The sequence below is a fragment of the Poecile atricapillus genome, chromosome 4 (genome assembly GCF_030490865.1).
Source record: "Poecile atricapillus isolate bPoeAtr1 chromosome 4, bPoeAtr1.hap1, whole genome shotgun sequence".
Taxonomy (NCBI): Eukaryota; Metazoa; Chordata; class Aves; order Passeriformes; family Paridae; genus Poecile; species Poecile atricapillus.
Window position 1 is genome coordinate 61,535,424 of NC_081252.1, and position 20,204 is coordinate 61,555,627.

At 39.7% G+C, this 20,204-nt stretch overlaps 1 protein-coding gene across 4 annotated transcripts in view; it reads left to right on the forward strand.

Moving 5' to 3' along the window:
- FBXL5 (F-box and leucine rich repeat protein 5) overlaps positions 1-20,204 on the forward strand; it is a 34,816-nt gene continuing 14,612 nt past the window's right edge. The window contains exons 1-5 of one of the 4 annotated variants that reach the window (XM_058838735.1): positions 1-196; positions 12,625-12,840; positions 14,590-14,685; positions 15,474-15,657; positions 17,910-18,092. In XM_058838735.1, coding sequence (XP_058694718.1) covers positions 12,706-12,840; positions 14,590-14,685; positions 15,474-15,657; positions 17,910-18,092 — 598 coding nt within the window. In that variant the 5' untranslated portion in view covers positions 1-196; positions 12,625-12,705. Of the gene's footprint in view, positions 197-702; positions 874-11,779; positions 11,800-12,624; positions 12,841-14,589; positions 14,686-15,473; positions 15,658-17,909; positions 18,093-20,204 lie in introns of those variants that run through there. The other 3 variants (XR_009277638.1, XM_058838734.1, XM_058838737.1) reach the window with 3 other exon arrangements.

Sequence of the window (20,204 nt, forward strand, 5' to 3'; positions counted from 1 at the left end):
CACACCACAAATCCTGTGTCCAGTTCTCTGCCCCTCAGTTTAGGAAGGACACTGAGGTGCTGGAGCATGTCCAGAGAAGGGCAACAGAGCACAAGTCCTGTGAGGGGAGCTGAGGGAGCTGGTGGAGTGTTGCCTGCAGGAGACTCAGGGGGACCTTACTGCTCTCTACAAACACCTGAGAGGAGGCTGCAGCCAGGTGGGTGTCGGTCGTTTCCCCCAGGCAAACAGCAATAGGACAAGAAGACAGTCTTAAACTGTTCTAGGAAAGGCGTAGGTTGGACATTAGGAAGTATTTCTTCACAGGAAGTGTGAACATTGGAATGAGCTGCCCAGGAAGGTGGTGGAGTCACCATCCCTGGAGGCGTTTAAGGAAAGACAAGGCGTGGCACTCAGTGCCATAGCCTAGTAGACAAGATGTTCGGTCACAGGTTGGACTCCGTGACCTCAGATCTTCCAACCCAACCGAATCTGGAAATGTTTCTTATACCCACAAGCCGCTACCTTGGCGTTGCTAAGGCACAGGATCCCAAGCCGTGCAGTACTGCAGCTCGCTTGCCCGGCCCTAAGGCTGTGACTGCTGGCGGGAGCGGATCCCGCAGCGGGACCGTCCCAGCAGGAGCGGTCCGGGCCGAGGCGGGCCCGGCGCCGCCGCTACCCGCGGCAAGGGGCGGGGCCAGCTGCGCACGCGCGGAGCGGCGGGCGCGGTCACGCGGGGCGGGCGCACGCGCGGTGCGGATGCTCGCGCCGCCGTTCGCGCCGCCGGGAGCGGCGCGGCTCCATGGGGAGAACATGGCTCCCTTCCCCGAGGAGGTGGACGTGTTCTCCGCCCCGCACTGGCGAATGAAGCAGCTCGTGGGGCTCTACTGCGACAAGGTAGGGGCCGGGGCGGCCGCCGTGCCGCTGCCCCGGGGCGGGAGGGAGGGTTAGGGGAGTGCGCAGCTGTCAGCGCCCCGGCCCCGCCGGTAACTTGTGCCCTGCGCTGCCGCGGGGCTCCTGAGCCCCTCCCGGGTTGCCGGTGCCGCTCGCTGGCCGCGCAGCACCGGGGCTGCCCTCGCTGCCCTGCCGGGCCGGCCGGCGGGCGCCGTGTCCCGCTGCGCCCGGCGCGGAGGGGCGGCGGTGCCGCGCAGGGGGCGCGCAGTGCGGGGGGCAGCCCGGCCGAGCCGCCCGCGGGCCTGGCGCTCCCTGCGCGGGCAGCGCGGCCCGCCCGTGCTCCTCTGGCAGCCGGGCAGGGCACGGGCGCGGGGCGCGCTGCCCCTCACGGTCTGCCGGGGACCGCGCTTGCGGTTCCGTGCGCAGCGTCCAGCTGGCGAGTGGCGTAAAGGTACCCTAGGTATGTTCTTTTATTTCAAATATACGTAATTTTGCTCGTGCACAAAAGTAATTTTTATTCTTGCATCAGGGTAGTTAAGTAATCAAGGCTGGTGTGTCACCTGAAAGGCAAACTTCCCTGCGGCAGCTTTGAGTGTTGTGGGAGGGTTTTGGGCAAATATTTCACAGCCAGCACTCCTGCTGCAAGAAGTTGTGCCTCCCATCTCCGGGCATAAATGGCTGTTTGGAGAACCAGATTGGCTACAGACATTTAAAAGAAGGGTGAAGTTACATGAGAGGCAGTTATAATAGCTTGCTGCTGCCAGCAGCGTGGGGGAGTTCATGCTTCCTTCGCGATTTCCACACGCCACCTTGCACTGCTCTGGGATTCACCAGATCCTTTCGTGTGCCTCTTCCATTTGCTAATAAGTTAAGGAAGACCTAGAGCTGTTTTTTTTTGCGGGATTTGCTAACTGGGCAGGCTGAGCACAGGGTCTGGGGGAAGGAGAATGGGAGACCCTGTGTAGTTTCTTTCACTTTGCCTTTTATCTGAGAGTACATTTGCAATCAACTTAATCTGTAGCAGCAGAAAATTTTGTGATATCATAACAGAATGGATTTTATTTGAATGGAAACAAATATTGACTCCTGGTAGCTGTTTCAGTGTATTGTTGACAGCAGCTGAACAGGTTTCATTTATACCTCCAGATCTTGTAGTCATTTGGGTTTTGTTCCCAGAGAGGCACTTTTGCTACTTTTATTGAGCCTCCCACAAAGTTTTGACTAAATTTACCATGCCTGATAAAACTTGCTGGGGAGCAATTACCAGTTTTTGTAAGTATTGCAAACTTTAATTAAAACTCTACAGTTTGTGATATTCATAACCTTTCATTTTATAACAGTTTTTATACAGGAATTTGCTTGCTCCCTTTTTCCTTTGAATAAGTGCAAGCATGAAGGAATGTCTCTTTTTCAAGAAGTGCTCAATTTTACATCTTTTAACCCTGTTTCAGAACTTGGGGGTCTGTGCCTTTCCTGTGACTTTTATGATGCTAATGCTTTGCACCAGAAAAACTTCCAGATAATTTTTGAATTTCCTCCTTGTGTGATTGAGATGCTGCAATTATATAAGTCTGTAGTTCTGCTTACATGGCAATTGTAATCTCCAAAGCCGTGCTCTTTGTAAGTTTAGTTTGACCTTGAGGGTTCTTTAATTTTGTGAATTACATATTAACTGTGTTCATCAGGTTCCCTGTACAGTGCTAGTTGCTGCTAATGTCCGAATTTAGTAAATTCCAGCAAATGTTAGGGAAGGTGAAATGGGTTCATTCTTGCTTTGCTTCTCAGGAGAGCAATTACGATGTTTCTGATGTATTTAAAACGTAGGCACTTAATTAATCCTTTAGGACAGAGATACACAGTTTATTTTGTTCTTCCAGGACTTTGTGTAAGACAGAACAGTAAATTGAACATTTAAGCTGTTTGGTGCTTTAGGAAAGTTATCCTACTTTTTTAGCTGTTGCTAGCAAAGATCTCACTGTACCTTTGCTGCATTCTTAAATGGCATTTTTACCCATGTTGTATACACTGCCCTGGACTTGCATAATACGAGTAATTAGAATTATATTTAATAAGGAAATCCACACTGTTATCAAATCTATTCCCTATTCTGATGGTAAGAAAATTCATTAAGTGCTCTGAGGAAGTTCCCCCTGTAGGTAGTGGAGTGTTACAGCAGACAGTTTTTATAACTAAAATGCTTGTCCTAATGCCTGACGTCATCTTTGCTACAAATAGAGCAGATTCTGTTTTCCCATCTCTAGTGAACTGTTCTTCGTTTTCAGAAAGATCTTGTGCCGAATTGCAGTGGTAGCCATGTCCTCCATCTTAGTTATCCGTTCTCTAGCTTAAGCAAACTGATTCATTCTGCTTCATCACATGGGTCAGGCTTGCTGTACCTCAGCATACTTGTTGCTCTTGTCAGAACTAAGCTGCCATTCTCCAACAATTTAAGCTCTCTGACTGCTGCTGTTATCACTGCCTGCCTTTCTTGCTCCCATCAGTGCTTGAGGTGACTCACAAAGGCTCCAATCTGGCAGAAAACATTTTTTTTTTCTGAAGCAGGGTAGGTTTTCTGTTGACGTAGTGCTGCCAGCAAGCATCGGTCAGATCGGTACTGAAGCCAGTGGGAGGCAGAAAGTAGGACTGTGACAGCCAGCAACTAGATTGACTGAAGCTACTGTGAAACCTCAGCCTAACTATGTCTGTGTTTTCCTGGAATCTTGTGCAGAACAGGACATTGCTGGTGTCGAGTAGAGCAGATTTGTTGTTCTGCAGTTCTTTTTTTAACAGCAGCATACTTGCTTTGTGCTTTTCTAATCTCATGCTTCTCTGAGGACTGATGCTCAAATTCCCTTTAATTTTTTGTCATTTCACTCCTATTCTGTATGGAGCAGTATGCACTTGTCCATGTCAGCATGCTGATGTCCAGTGGGGCAGTTTCTGTTGTTGCATTATGGTCTTGTGTTTTCTGCACTCGAGAATGTGCCACTGGTGTAATACCAGCCTTCCTAGCTATGTCTGAAAGTATTGTATCTGTCATGAACGAAGCAACACAGATTTCAGCTGATAATGAAAATCCCATTTTGGTTTGGTTGGAAACTGGTAGCTTGGGCTTGAGAGCACTGTTTGCAAGTGCTTGAGTTACCCTGCAATTTCCTGCAGACTCGGTTACTTTGCTGTGAGGCAAAACAATACCAAAAACCTTAGAGAAATCATGATCTGTAACATGTATCATTTTCCCTTAAAGTAGTTTGGTTATCTTATGAAAAGGAAGTTGTATTTTTTTTTCTAAACAAATCTGTGCTGGCCAATTGTTAGTTCTTACAGCTTCAAGATTGGGACTACTCAAATAACAGACTCTGGTCTACGTACAGCCTGTGATTAAGTTTTGGCTAGGCCTTCCCGAGAAGCAAGGCACCTGGTCTTCCAGTATGGGATTTCAAACTTCCTGCTCGCTTATGGAGTTACTGCAGCCAAAGCATATTTTCAAATCTTTGTGTTACAGAATTGCCCAGCAAGTTAAGGGTGCTTTAGGAACAGGGAAAAATGCTTGCCCTCCTAAATGCTGCAATGAAGATAAAGGTGTTTGATTGCTTGTTCTGCCTTTCTGTCTGCCTTTTAAAACTAGTGTGAGACTTCATACTGTGACTGAGTGGATGTAATAACTGGCTACTGCTGGAAGGGTTAATTGCTGATGATATCCTTTGTGCTTGTCTGGCCCCTTGATGAGCAGCTAGTTCATCTAGGGAACTGAAGCGAAAGGTGATTCAGTAAAACTGGCTCACAAAGAGGTCAAACAAGCTCCAGAACCAGGTTGTCAGTATGGGAGGGAACAGGATGAACCATGGCAGGAGGGAACAGTGGCTTTAATAGCTCAACTTTATTATGAAACCTTTGGGTGTTTGAGCAAAAACATCTAAGGTCCTTCTTTTGTCTGACTTCAGTCTCCTGTGAGCTCATCTTTCTACAAAAGATCTCTGCAGTTATTTCTCATGGTTCATTAATTGCTTTGGCTAGTTCTTCCTGGAAATTTGGATCAATTTTGTCATATTCTGGTGACTTGAATGCATTGAACTTGCATAAATATTTAACTAGTATTTTTATTTCCTAGTTTACACTTCTGACTCTTTGCTAAAAATTAATTGCCAAAAATATTTTTCCTAATTAATTTTTTCATACAGACTTGAGCAAAGAAGACATTAAGATTTTCTGTTGTCATCTGCCTTTCCTATTAAATAGTTGACTTAAAATATCACTTTTTTTCTCCTATAATCTGTGTTCTCTGTCCTCCTAATTTGAAGTCTAAATGCTGTTCTGTTCAACTTACCTGCACTTACCTTTGGCTTCTGCTGAAGAGAATGAATCGTTTTCATGTATTAAGTTTATGATTTTCTTATGTAACCTGTAGTATGATGAACCATTTAGGAGTGAAAAATACTCTGAATGAAGTTGTTTTGGCATTGTAAAGCATTGGACAGGGCATTATTAAGATAATACTTTTTCTGGCAGCCAGGGGGACTGAAATCTGAAAAACTGGACCAATTATTAACTTAAGACTTAATTTTTCAAAGTGAATTTTTTCTCTTGATGCCCTTGAGAACAGAAAATGCCTGTTCCAAGAAGGTAAGTGTATCTGTGCTTCTAATTAAAAAAGTGTTGGTAAAGCTTTTGTTTTCCTTTTGAAATCCCTTTTCAGTGTTTCAGTACACTGCCATTCATTTTCCAGTGTTGCTTTAAATAGATGTGAGTTGATTTAGAAATCAATAGTTTTTGGTTATTCTCAGTTAATGTTCTGTAGCACTGAGCATCTGCCTTCACCTGTGTTTAGGATGAAAGAGCTACTTGAGGTGTTTAGTCCTAGTAAGTCTGCAAACTTAGGTGGGCTATGCTGTCACTGCAGGCAAAAGATGGAAGGAAATTCCTTCCTTGATAGAAGGAAATTAAATCTCCTCATTAGCATCCAGAGATAGGTGAGCAATTTGTTGTCTATGTCTGTTTCATCAGGGGTTGTACCAGTTATCTTTCCGTCTTAGCTTTGGGATCCTGAATAGTTCAGTAACTTTTTGCCGTATCTTTTAGGAAGTGGCAGGTTTGAATTATTTTTTCTTATGAAGAGTATTTTGAAAATTAATCTGAAAGTGCCAATGTGTTTTAAATATCTACATTTTAAAATAAATGTGTTTTGAGTGCCACAGGAGGTCTGAAATGAGGGACAACAGTCATAAAATTTATTTGGGGTTTTATTGAGATTTTTCAGAGCTGCATAGCAATTTCACTCTTTTTTTTCAGGATACTTCTAGTACTTGTTGTACCTTCTCATAATTTCTTTAATTTTGTCTCTCAAAAAAACTATTTTTTCTTACTTACCAGATGCTTTTATATATATTTATATTTTTTTTTTTTTGCCTGCCAGACATGGTAGCAGTGTTTTCTCCCAAGTAACTGGTTATTAACTATTTTTGCCCTTGTATTATATGAAAAAAGTTTCCTGTTCACTTTTCACATACTGCTCTTTCATCCTCTTTCCCAGTCTGCTCTGGAGAGCTGTAACAACACACCTTTGTCCTTCTCTGCTTTAAGCAACGATTTATTCTCTCACATTCTGTGTTACAAAAAAAAGAAAAAAAAAAGAGAGAGAAAGAAACTGATGCCTTGTAAAAATCCAAGAACTGTAATTACTGTGTATCAGTACAGGTTTTGTGCAGCTATCTTAGAATACTCTTTAACTGATTAAATACTACAAGTTGTAATTCTCGAGACTTGGCTTTTTGCTTTTGCAGTTAGTGCCCAAGATGGATTAAGCTGGAGTGGTGAATTTTTCCAGTGCCCACCTTTGTGTTGGGAACTTGTAGTGAGACTGATGCAGAGGAGCAAACACATTTTTGCTGTGGTTCTGTGAGTTACTGCAGTGGGAGATTTCATTCCTGGGACTTCAGGTATGACCTCACAGAAATTTGAAGATGAGATCTTAGCAGGAATCTGTATCTTTGAGGGTGTAAAATGGGAAGGAAGTCTTCTATGTCATGTAGACTAGTGTGACACAGCTAGATAAATAACAGCATCGTTGCAAGTGTTCATCATGTTTTCATTTGCGGCCCTTGTAGCTCATAGGGTATTTAGTAGCTTTTTAAGTGGTTTTAAATTTTTTTATTCTTTTTGGTCCTTTTCTACAGATGTGGTGACGATCTTTGTTCTTCCAGCCTGTGGTTCTGCCTGGAAATCACGTGGTGGACAAGGCTTAGCTGATTTTTAGCTTAGCTTAGCTGTGCTTTCTTGTAGCTTTTTTTTTTTTTTCTTGACTCTTGTAGCAATTGAATCACTGAAAATCTTGGTTGAGTTAGTCCCATGTTGTTATTTATGTCTCATTGTGAAATGATCTTCATGATTCAAAACCTTGTCTATAGGTGTTCATTAGACAAAATTGACTATGGATGTAGTACAAGACAGTGGTATGGAAGACAACAATAAAAATGGAAATACAAGAGTTTTTTCACTGTTCCCTTATGCTTAGCTTTTATCAGCTTGATCTTAGCCTTTGAAAATAGAATCTGAAGTTTTACCTTCCCTGTTTGCCTGTCTTTGAAAACAAAATAATTTTGTAATTTTCTGTGCCTGAATCTTGTATACAGTTTGTTGGTTGGTTTCGGTTTGTGGGGCTTTTTGTTTGTTCTGGTTTTTTGATTAGTTGGGTTTTTTAAAAAGCTATTTCAAGACAGTGATGCTGCAAAACAGCTAGAAGATTACACAAAGGACAAGGTTGCATTGAGAAGACAACAACAGAAAGAAGGGTATTTGAAAGCTTTGGATTTCCTGTTGAGTTCTGCCACATTCTGTCCTTCCAGCTTAATTAATTGCTATTATTTCGGGTTGACCCATTGCCAAGAAAGGTGCCCAGGGTAGAAAACAGATTTCTCCTGTGATTTAAGGCTTCATACACATAAACAGGTGGGAGTGTGAAGCAGTTTAGTTAATTCTCTTACTGTTCACCTTGTATACCTTTACATAAAGAGCAAGCCAAGGAGAGGTGACATTGAGGACAGTCATTCTCTTGGCTAAGCTACCTCAGCACCCGAGTTCTTCCCTGGGGACAATGTCAACTGAACTTCTTGGGGATTCCTAAGTAAGACAGGGTGTATAACTGGGTGTTACTAGTGCTACCAGGTGAAAAATGAGCCCAGTAAAAGGCAGAGCTCCTCCCTGGATTAGTACACCATGTTCATCTTGCAGCTGCATGATTGCCAGCACATATTCCAGGGAAGCTGCAGGAAAGTACAGTTAGAGACAGGGCTGCTCCTTCGATGTGCTTCCTCCTCCATAGCCACGCCCTCATTTCCAGCAGATTAAGAATAACATGAAACCGCATGCTCTTGCTGTTGGCACAGGCACACCTTGTTACGGTTTTTGTTCCTCCATTTTCTTGTGCCTGAAATTGAGATGAATGCCTCTGCAGAGTGCAGGTTTGTCCTTTGAATTTTAGTGCTACTGCATATGCTAATACCTAAAAATGTAACAGTGAAAAGATACAGCTGACTAGTAGTGCCTGTTCCTTTTTTTTCCCCGGTGCTATTCCATTCTAAAAATCAGTTGTTTTTTTTCATAGAATCATAGAGTAGGATCATAGGATATTCTGAGTTGAAAGGGATGCATCAGGATCACTGAGTCCAGTTCCTGGCCTTGTGCAAGAATCCCAACCCCAGGAGTCAGACCATGTGTCTTACAGTGTTGTTCAAAAGCTTCTTGAGCTCTGTCAGGTTTGGTGTCGTGACCACTTCCTTGTGGAGCCTGTTCCACTTCCCAGCCACCTTGGGGGTGAAAAACTTTCCCGATACTTATCTAGATACCTTTTTTCTTTAAATAAGAATGGTCTACCAGCTCTGTAATGAAAAATATTTTACTGTTTTTTAAATTAGTTTTCAATCTGCTGAGTGAATTAGTAGTCTATTGGTTATCAAGAACATTGATTATCAGGAATATTATGTCTTTTATTTCATATTCTGTGGCTATCAGCTTGTTGTACAAATCTTAATGCAGTTATATGTGGAAAACAGAATATAGAGGAATGACCTGCCAAAAATGTAACTTGGGATGACACATGCAAAAGAACAACAATTGATTGAGAAAACCAGGAAGAAAAGAACGTACTCAATTTTCTTAGATTCCAGACTGAATTTTTAAGGTTAGTAGTTGTTCAGAATTAAGGTGCTGACAGGGAAAAACCTTCATTTGAAATTAATTTGGTTTGTGAATTTGTAGCCACATTAAACTTTTTAAAGTTTAATGCATTTTATGATTCAATTTATGATTTCATTTAAAATTTGTGAAATCTGTAGGGAGAGCGGAAAAATAAGTTTTTCCACTCCTATTTTCTTTCCTCATATTTTTGTAGTTTTCCAGCTTGTAGTTGGGAATAGCGATACTTGTAACTGGGAGTGTTAACATGCAGCATGGACTTGGCTTACTGCAAATTTTGATAAGAGCAGTGTACTTTTTCTTTATTCCTCTTTGCTGCTTTCTCCTTGTCGGTTTGTAGTATGCTTGGAAGGAAGAAGCAAACATTTTTCACTCCTTAAATTTATTTTTGGCATAGTTAGTTGGAAAAAACTGTTTCAGTTTACTCACTGTAAACTAACATTACTGGAAAATTAATTTCCTTTCTCTAAGAGCACATTTTTCCATATTGGCACATGCATAAAACACTTCCAGAAACCAAGTTAAATACTGTGTTTTGTTTGGTGATTCAATTAGCAGTTTGGAGCTTCCTTATGTATTCACAGCACTGTGGATAGAAATGTGTCTTGTCTTCATCAGACAGGAAGTTTCATTTTTTTAATGAAAGCACTAAAGCTGGGAGGGAGATACAAGAGTTGAGTGTAGAGTTATTTCAGTTGGGTGTTGTGAACATGAAGCACTGTCTGAAGAGCAATTGCAGTTAATATTGCCAATATTGGTGTTTTGTTCTTAAAGCACAAAAGTTAAACGTCATGTTTCAGTAAGGAAAGATGTATGTTTGCTACAAGTCTGTGCATTCATCTTGACTGTGTTAATGGCTCTGTTATAGTCCAGTAAGTTGGACACTCACCTAAAACTAGCATATACTTGTCTGATCTACAAAGATTTTTCAGGTATGGCTATGCTTTAATTGCATTGCTTATTTTCTTTTAAAAAAGCTTTAATAAATTCAGTTAGTATTGAATTTACTTCTAGAGGATCCCTGCATCAGCCATAAGTCTCTGAAGTGTTTCAAGCATATTTTACAGTACAAAGGACTGAATGTTGTTCGGACAGTTGCCCACAGTTTGGATTATGAATAATTGTTAAATTTCAGGAGCCACAAAAACTGTTGCTCTTGTGGTACTGCTCCTCAATTAGAGTTTGCATTCCAAACACAAATCCAGTTGTGCTGTATTGAGCAGCTGTTTAAATGTAATGTCTTCAGAAGCTCAGAAAGCTCCCAGGTTTCTTGAACACAGGTTCTGCAGTTTAGTGCAGTGTATTTTAAGCCTGTTCAGGGTTCTCACGTGCACCATGCTTAATATTTTTGACGAGTCAACAAAATCTAATAATCCATTTCCTCTCCGTTGCCATTCTCTCTTTGAATTTGGGGGGATGTGGCTTTTCTTTTTGCACTACTAAACTCCAGCAGTAGTTTTCCTTGTTAGAGCTGGTGAAAAATGGACCTTGGAATGGAGTAGCTTCTGTCTGTTAGTAGTGTTGGTCCCCCGTCATGAGACTTCAGTCCTGGTAATGAAATTACAGGTCTGACTGAGTGACTTCGTTGCTAAGCTACCTGTCGTCTGAAAAGCTGTTCTCAGCTTTGGCTGACCTTTGTAATACAGTGATTTCTGATTTTGGTATAGTTACTAAACTTCAATATCCTCTCCATAAGTCCTAATCTGTTGGATATCTGCAGGAACCCTCAGTAGCAGAGGTGAATATACAAATGCTTCATGGTACAGTGGCTTCAATAACAATCCATTTCTAATGGACATTCTTAAATTGCATGCTCAAAGAGATTATTTATTTATTCCAGATTTGTGGATGATGATAGGTAGATTCAACAGAATATTTTGAGTCTTGAAAAGGCTTTGAGTCAAGACAATGAGAAGATTCTAGTTTTTTATCAGAACCAATTTCATGAGTTGTTTTTAAAGCCAACAGCAGAATACAGTATATTTGTGTTACACACCTTCCTGTTACCCACTTCAGCAGTCTTGTTTGCATTTTTAAAGTCAATCAAAATGCTAAGTATTTGGGAGCACACGGGATTCTTGGAGGGAAAAGGGTCTTTGGGGACTGCCTTCAATCACTTTGTGGATCCTTATGGGTAGAATGAGCTATATCAACACTGTTCTTAATCAAAGGAAATGCCACCTGAGAAACCACAGTTAGTTATTGAGATGTGATTCACAGGTGATGGGAGGTGAGGAGGCTGCCTGAGGAGATGCTTCTGTGCCCATCACCTGTGCTTGCTCAGGCTTCTGCTTTTCAGTGTGGAAAGTCAAGTCCTCAGTTTTGCGTAGTACCACTGCTCCTAGTGCTGCATTCTTGGGGCATAGTGTGGAATTGATATGCCCTTTGAAGCCAAGATCTTTCCCCATTAGGGATACGTAACAGCGTATGCTTCAAATCCTAACAGTGTGTTACAGACATCAGGTTTTTTCTGACATCTGTCACTAATTGGTCTAAAGCATATTGGAGGAAAAAAAAAACAACCAAAAATCCTCTTAAATTTTGCTGTGTTTTCTCTCTCTTCTGGGGCTAAGAAACTTTGTCTTTCCATAGTGAGAATCATTTTGCTCATATGCACAGCATGTAATGTGCAGTATGCACAGCTTACTTGGAGTTGCGTAAGGATTTGGCAGGTGTCCAGCACGTTTCAGTTACGTTTTGCTGATGGCTGTCAGGAAGTGGCATGCAATGTCACAATGAGTAAGTACATTTGGGGGCTTGTGATGAAAAAAAGTTTTGCATATCTCAATTTGTAGTTGTTTTTGGTGTAAGTAATATGTTTGAATACATATGTCTCAGATTCCCATTTCTTGTAAACCCCATAGATTCCAGCGTCTTGGTAGCTAAACCACTTCTCAGTATTGTGGGAGCTTGTTTTCTGAATTGAGATCTTTTAGACTGCTTGATCTTGTATACTGCTGTAGACTAGGATTCTTGAAGCTTCACATGGAATAAAGCATAAGAATGGAAAAGACACTGGTTTTCTACATTCACTGAAGGGAAATGCAGGTTTAAGATATATTGTTGCCAATGATGACTGTATACATGTAAAAATGATGCTACTGTATTACCTAGAATTTTGGTCTGTCTTGATTTTTTGGGTTTTGCTCCATTAGAAACCTCCAACAACTAATGTAGTTTGTATTCGCTGGTAGGACTCAATATTCCTTGTGGATAATACGTCCTTAGGGATGGGATCAGGGACCTATGTTAATTGCTTTTTGGTATGGACAAAATTGTGGATTGGGAAAGGGCCAAAGCCTGTCAGTAACCTGTAGGGCTGGGGAGATTGCATTGACTTCTGCCAGGAAATCTTTCTACATTTGTTTACCTCAGTGTTTCACAAGATTTGGTTTATATTGCTTAAATACAACTTTGATTTTGCTGGCTTCACTTTATTTTAAAAACTGAAGGTGTTTACCATTTATAAATAAGGGGAGCAGTGAATCCCAATAAATCCCCTAGTCTAAGGATTTGTGTTTGACATGATTTTCATTTTTTTTTGTGAACTTTTCTTTCTCCTAGCTTTCCAAGACCAACTTCTCCAACAACAATGATTTTCGGGCACTGCTGCAATCTCTTTATGCCACGTTCAAGGAATTTAAAATGCACGAGCAGATTGAAAATGAGTGCATCATTGGTTTGCTTCAGCAGCGTAGCCGGACAGTGTACAATGTGCACTCGGACAACAAGCTCTCAGAGATGCTTAGCCTTTTTGAGAAAGGGCTAAAGAATGTAAAGGTAAGTAGACTATGAGGGATTTGTGACCTGAGGAAAACATGATGTGATTACATATTAGCTTGCCTTGCCTCTTCATATTCTCTATGAAGAAACGGAGGAAGAAGAAACTTTGATGTTTTTTTGATACTTTCTAGGCTGAAACACAACTTCTTGTGCTATTCACCACAATTACTAAATAAAAATTCTTTTCAGAGATGTGTTTTGTGACAGTCTTCACTGTATAGTTTGAGGTGTTTTGAAGAGATAGCATGGAAATTCCAAATATAAAGACTGTTTTGCTAACTGGTCAGAAGTTTCTGGCTATAGAAATAATGGGATTTTATTAATTTGTTAGGAAACTTTGAGGATCTTTTTTTTTTTGGTGATGCACAGCATTGTATTGTTGCCACAAATGGAGATGATTCCCAGACTTATAAAAAAAAGCAGCATTGTTTTATTCTGTGACTCATGTAGTCCTTCCAGTAATCTGTAGCTCAACAGTCCTGTTAATGATCCCGTTGTCAAAGAACTCTAAATATTATTTCTCCAGTTGGCTTTTTTGACAGTGATTATCTGTAAGTTCTTCCCCAGTAGAATTCTTCTTGAATTCTTCCATGTTGTTCTCTTGGGGTATCCAACTCAAGTCCCTCTTCCTGCCCCCTGAGAACTATTGTCTCCAGTAGTCATTTGACATCCCACAATACATTTCTAGTATGTGTGGTCCAGATTTTCAGTAGGAAAAATACTAAATATACAGTTGATTGACTCTGGCCATCTAAGCCTCGTTTTGACCTGGGAAACCTGCAAATAATTTTTTCCCTATGCATCATAATCCTTTAATTTTGTCTTGTGTCCATTAACAAATCAGGAAATGAAGGAAAGAGGGAAATCTAACACTTGGCTTTGTGTTACACCTTCTCTGATGGGATGCTAGTGTTACTCTGTTGCTTGATTTTTTAAGTGCGCAAAACCAGATTTCTTTAGTTCTCTTTAGATACATTAACTTTAGTTAATGTTTAACTATTTTTATGGAGTGATTAGTTTAAACTGATGGCTTAAGCTTGTCTCTGTAATAGTCAGCATTTCTTGATGTTGTAGAACCTTGAAAAGAAAACAGTTAGAAGGAACTTCAGTATGTTGCAATTACTGGGCAGATTTCAGAACCAGCTTCTTATTAGTGACTCAGAGAATAACAAATTGATATATGAGGTTGGACTAACTTGAATGTTTAAAAGTCAGTTACATCATTATTTAAGAGTTCTTTGAATTTCCGAAGTAAAAATCTGTACAGCATCTCTGACTGTAAATTCTGTTTATAATTTGGAAGTTTAAATTTTAGAATAACGAAGGTAAAATGTATTCAGTTAAACGATGAGATAGAAGTGTTCTATCCTAGAAACTTTATATACAAACCATTCAAATACTTAAATTAGTCTTCTACTTCTTTGAATATTGTGTGAGATTGTAGACTGGCAGATTTCAGTCTTTGCTCCAAAGTAAAAATGAGATTAGACAAACGAATTCATGTATGCTAAGAAAATAAATTGGACTTGGGCAGGAAGGGAATTCTTTGCTCTGCCTGTTAACAGGCCAGTGCAGAGTGTCAGCGTCATTAAGTAAACACGTTCTTGCCATGAAATAGAGCAAACCTGCTGCATGCATGGGAAGGGTGTAATGGGCTTTCCTTTGAACCACTACTTTATTGAACAGTTCAATCCTTGGATGACTGGATGAGACTGGGTAACCATTAAGTCTTTGCTTTCTTCTCAGAATGAATATGAACAGCTAAACTATGCGAAACAGCTGAAGGAGAGATTGGAAGCCTTTACCAGGGATTTCCTTCCTCATATGAAGGAGGAGGAGGAGGTAAAGATTTTCTTCAAATGTGATGGAGATCTTCCTTGGGGTTTGGAATAACTGAATAGAGACAAATGGCTTAGAGGTTCATTGTTTTTTCAGTTCTCTGTTTTTATTGCTATGCTAATTTGCATTCAAGACTGTGGTGACATTGTTCAGTTCTCTGACTGGAGAGTGACACATTCTGAAACTGAATATATAAGAAGCTTATGATGAAATAGTAATTCCTGAAAAAATTGATAGCAAAAGTCCATTGGGGTTGGGATTTGTTTGCAGCAAGTAGTTAAAATGGCTGTATAGCAAAACTTAAATGAGAAAAGAGAGGTCCTGTAAAGCAGTGCTTCATGACTCAAACTGACACTCCCAAGCAGCTTCTGACCTATATTTGAAACATAGACTAGTACTGCCAGTCTGATGATTTATGGGTATCCAAAAACTGGGAAGCATATTCTGAAGTCTGTCCATGGGAAGTCTTTTCTCATGTTTTTCTTCCATGCAACTTTTGCCTTCCATGTGAGTACCTTAATAAGTTACATAGGTTAAGCAACTTTAGTCCCTTCCCTATTCTGATGGGGAAAATGATTAAAACATCTTGCCTGATACTGTGCAGTGTTCTGTTAGAAAGCAGGGGGTTAGAATTTAAAACTTCCATGGTCCTGTCCTTAGGTTCCCTTAATGTATGACATGTTTTACTTTGAGAGCATTTGAAATAGGAAATTCTGTGTTGGTAGGTCTGTGTAGCATTATTAACTATTTCTGTCAGCACCAGATTTTTTTCCCTCTTTCCTTTGTGTTAGGTTTTTCAGCCAATGTTGATGGAATACTTTACTTATGAAGAGCTGAAAGATATTAAGAAGAAAGTAATTGCACAGCACTGCTCACAGAAAGAGGCTGCAGAATTCAGAGGTCTCAGTAAGTGGAATCAGGCAGAAGAGCTTCAGAAGGTCTTTAAGTACTCTGTGGATGAGAAGGCAGATCAAGGTGAAGTATCTAATTAAAGTAACTTTCAAGCTGCAGTTTTTATCTAAAAAGCCACACCAGTGACGTACCTAAAGTTATGTATGGGCAGACAGAGTAGTTCTTATAAAATGGGTATACCTGCAAACCAGTTTTGAAACTTCAGAAATTTTATTGTTTGATATGGGCATTTTGGCAGGTTGTAATGTCACTGTTTACCTGTTGTCAACATTGTTCTGCTCTCTTCCCTCTCATGTTAATATTTGATAGAATAAACAGATGGAAAAAGTATTCAACTTCTAATTTCACACTTCCATTTAAATTATATTTTCTGTTTGCAGACTCTGCATTTCATTCTTGGTTTTTAGGTCAGCTTTGTAAGCTTTTTGTGTTGATGTTTTAATAATACAAAATAGTTATCTATTAATATTTCAAATTAAAAACATTCACCATCCTAGCTCCATTAGCTAACTTTCCTGGGCCTCTCAGGAATGAGAAAGGACCTGTGAGCATGGAGTAATGCAAGAGAATGAATCTGTACAGCATGTGAATAGGTCAGATGAAATGTGTGTTCTGAAAGTGGATATTTATTTTGCATTTATCTCTAACTACCTTTTCTGGTGAAACTTAGATTAAATGGATAACTACTAAAGTAGACTTCAGGCTTGTTTTATGATTGCTGAATCAGCCTAAGTTGTCAGTATTTACAGTTTTCACTCCTAACAAAAAAGAATTGATGCCCCAAGGAAGGGGAATTAATGTACCAAAACTGTAATGCTGGTGTGAGTCTGATACGTAGAGCGAGCTATCATGGACTGAGTTCGTGATGTTGATAAGATGTTCTGCTCTCATTAGAAAAACTTGACAAATTACTCTGTAATCATATTTTTTTGATGAAACTTGACTTCTCTGAACTACTCAACTGGTCGTTTTCTGCCCTCCAGGTGAAGCCTTCAGAAAAGATCATGGTCCATTCTGTGAAATACTTTTGAGTCTTTACAGATGAATGTGACAAACGTAGCTTTGTGGCATTACTTGCTGTTAAATCTAGCTGGAATAGCAGTTTTAGGACAGTAGTAAATTCTGCAATTGTTGTGTTTTAGACTTTGGGAAAGGAGAATATGTGTCTTGCATTAATTTTTTAGAAAGAGAAGAAAGTAACATAGACCTTGATAGAAAAAGCATAGACCTTGCAGTCCTGTGCAGGCTTAACTGCATTTTTCCTACTAAATTCTCTGTAATTCATGCAGCAACATGCTAGTTGTACAAATGAATACTTTGATTCATCAAGTGAAACTGTATTTAATTATATTGTTTTGAAGTGGCAATAGCTTGTCAGGTGGTAAAGTTTACATTATGCTCATTTTTGAAGCTTCTTTGCAAAAAAAAAAATCTGGTGCTTCTCTCTCTGTAAAAGTTCTAGGCACTTCAAAAGTAAAACCCCACTATTAGTAAAGCCTGCTATTTTAAAGGACTCGTGAAAACTCAGAAAACTTAGAAATATTTTTTTTTAAGGAAATTGTTCTGGACCAAAGCATTAAAAATCTCTTAAGACAGCCAAAGGCCTCACTAACCAAAGCTCTGAATTTGTTATTTTATATAGTTCACAGCTCTCTTTGCAGTATGGTGATCAGGGAGAGCTGTTGGAAATAGTTCCTGCTGCTGTCCATTGAAGTATTACTTACAGTGGTCAAATTTTAGTCTCTCATCGAGTACTTAGTACTGCTTTACAGCCTGAATGGCTCATCACCATTCAGATGTTAAAATTGTCAATGCTAGCAACTAAAGCTAGAAATAAAACTCAAAACAGGTGCAAAGAGTTGAGCATGAACTTTTCTGTGTCCCAGTCAAGAGGCTGAGCGCTTCCAACGAGAGCAGTCCCAGCTGGTAGGTTCTGCGTGCTAGTACTGTTTCCTGGGAATGTGGCAGACCAGGTACAGATACCATCTGCAACAGAAGGCATTTTTCTTAAAGCATTTCATTTACAGCAGGTACGGCTTTCATCTTTCTGTGGTTGAGTAGTGTTAATTTACTTTTTTTTTTGAATGAGTAAGACAGATGAGAAAATGGCAAACAAAAAACTGAGCTGGTTTGTTGTTGTTGTTCAAGATGTCGTTACAGTGGAAGCTTTTCAAAGCCAAACCAATACCCATCTTTAACAGTTAAAATTTTTTCAGACACATTTTTTTCATTGTTCTAGTCAAAATGTGAGTTCCACTAGTGTTATTAAAGCTGTGAGGCTGTGCTTCACTTAACACACACTTTCTGTATTTCAGAAACCGAAGTAACAGGGCACACCACAAATATTACTAATCTCCCTCCTGAAGTAATGGTGACCATTTTCAGTTACCTTAACCCCCAAGAGTTATGTCAGTGTAGTCAAGTAAGCACTGAATGGTCACAATTGGCTAAAACTGGATCTCTGTGGAAACATCTTTACCCTGTTCGCTGGGCAAGAGGTAAGTTAAATTTAGCTCCTTTGAAAGCATGTCAACTACCAGAATTTTTGAGCCTGTAAAGAAGAGTGTTTTAGTATAGGCTGAGCCTGACAGCTGAGCATGTGAGGTGTACCTTTCTGACAAGGATAGTGTCCTGAAACTTGATTCAATGTTAAAAGTCCCCAGAACATACTTCCATCTTGTAGAATTAAGAAACTAGAAGTTGTTTTGGTTGAAACTTGGGAGTACATTTTGTATCCAGTTTATCTAGTTTTACTGAGGTAAAAAAACCCTTTTTTTTGTTTTTCTGAATGCTAATAATACGTTCACTAATACAACGTCTGAATTATTTAATAATCTGAGGAGTTTTGAATTATAAATGCTGCTGTTACTTTATATCAGTAAAATGATTTTCTTAGCTTATTAGGTAGAAATGAAAGGCATAACTGCAGAGAGGAAGTTCAAAATAAGTGGAGTTCTAATGTTTCCTCACAATCTAGTCAAGCTTCAAAGAAAACTGAATGAATGTTTAGTTTTAGTATTGATTCTTTAGGTATATTACTTAAGTAACTTCTACTGCAGTAAGTAGTTTTTTTAAACTTTTTTTCCCTCAAACTCTTCTGTTAATTAGAATTTCCTATTGAGAAGTGTGACCTTTGCAAAAGCACCTATTGAAATAGACAAAATATCCTGTATTCCAATGAGGCCAGTTACAAGTCATCAGAGTGTACTTGTAGCTTTATGTCCATATTTATGTGAGTTTTAAAAAGTCACTGGAGTATGGAGCTGCAGGCTTCACAGTGCTGCCACATCAGTGTAGTTCAGTAAAAGGAGAAAGTCTATACTCTTTAATAAGTCTTTTGTGTGCCTTTAAGATTTTAAGAGGGAGAGCTGTGTTTATATAACTTAACTTTAGAGATACATAAAAACTAAAAATTTTTATGTCTTCTAAAACATGTACAGGGCAGAGGGGAATTAAGTAACTTTTTGTTCTGATATTTTTGTTTTGTTTCATTTTGTTTGGGTGAATCTTCCTGAAAATGATAGTTTGGTTCCTGAGCTTCCAAAGACTGAGTAAAGAGGCTCCAAAGTTCAAATTCTTAAATTTGCATTTGCAACATAGTTGTCTTAATAATTCAGTGCTGCATACACACACAAGCAAGAGATAATTGGCAACTGCTTAAAATGAGCACTTCTAAACCTGGTTTGGCACAATAGGAAGCTGGTCTCATGACGTACTGTTTGTACTACTGCAGTTGTTTGTGCAGAAGTGCTCTAAACTGGGATGGGATTTACTGCCTCAGGGAGGGAAAAAGAATTGTAGTTTTATATAGGCTTAGTTAAATTTTTAACCGTTTTTCCCCTCCTAGTACACAGAAGGCTTCTGAGGTTTCTTATGTAATATGAGAATGGGTTAAGGATAATGAGAAATGTTACCAAAACTTCATGGTTAACAGTCAATTGGTATTTAATTGTCATTGTGTTATTCATAGAAGAAAACTTGTTCTTTTAGATATACTCAATAGGAGTTGCTCTTGCTTTAGGAACAGTAGGGTTCCCCCCCCCCCCCCCCCCCCCGAGACAGTTAAATAAGATGGTTTGTTTTTCAGCATCGAGGGAGGCAGCAGAGGTGCTTATCCTGTGCCCAGCACTGCCATATATCCAAACTAGAAGTAAATTAATGCCTGTGCAGTAACCCCGAGGGGAAGGGGTGCTCCACCAGCTAAAACATCAGAGCTGTTGCTGATCTTCACATTCATCCAGATGTTTGAAAAAATGATTGTGTATTCGTTTGAGACCTATGTATGTTACAAATATATTTAACTGTATATTTGTGATAGTCCAGAGGAAAAGACTGATGTCTTCAACCAAATGTTACACTAAAAGCTGATGAAGAATTTATTTACCAGAAGAAACTTGAGCACCTAGACAGTCCAAATATTCTGTGGTTGTTTCTGTTATTTCTGTGATCATATTGGTCCCTACTAAGCAAAGAAGGACAGGAGGCATGTCTCAGACAGTCATAATAGTTCTGGGATGCCACTGAAACTGTTCCAAGAATCTTGTGACGTTTAAGGATAAAGATCAGACAAAGAATTATTTTAAGGTTTAGCCCAGTCTTAGTTGAGATGA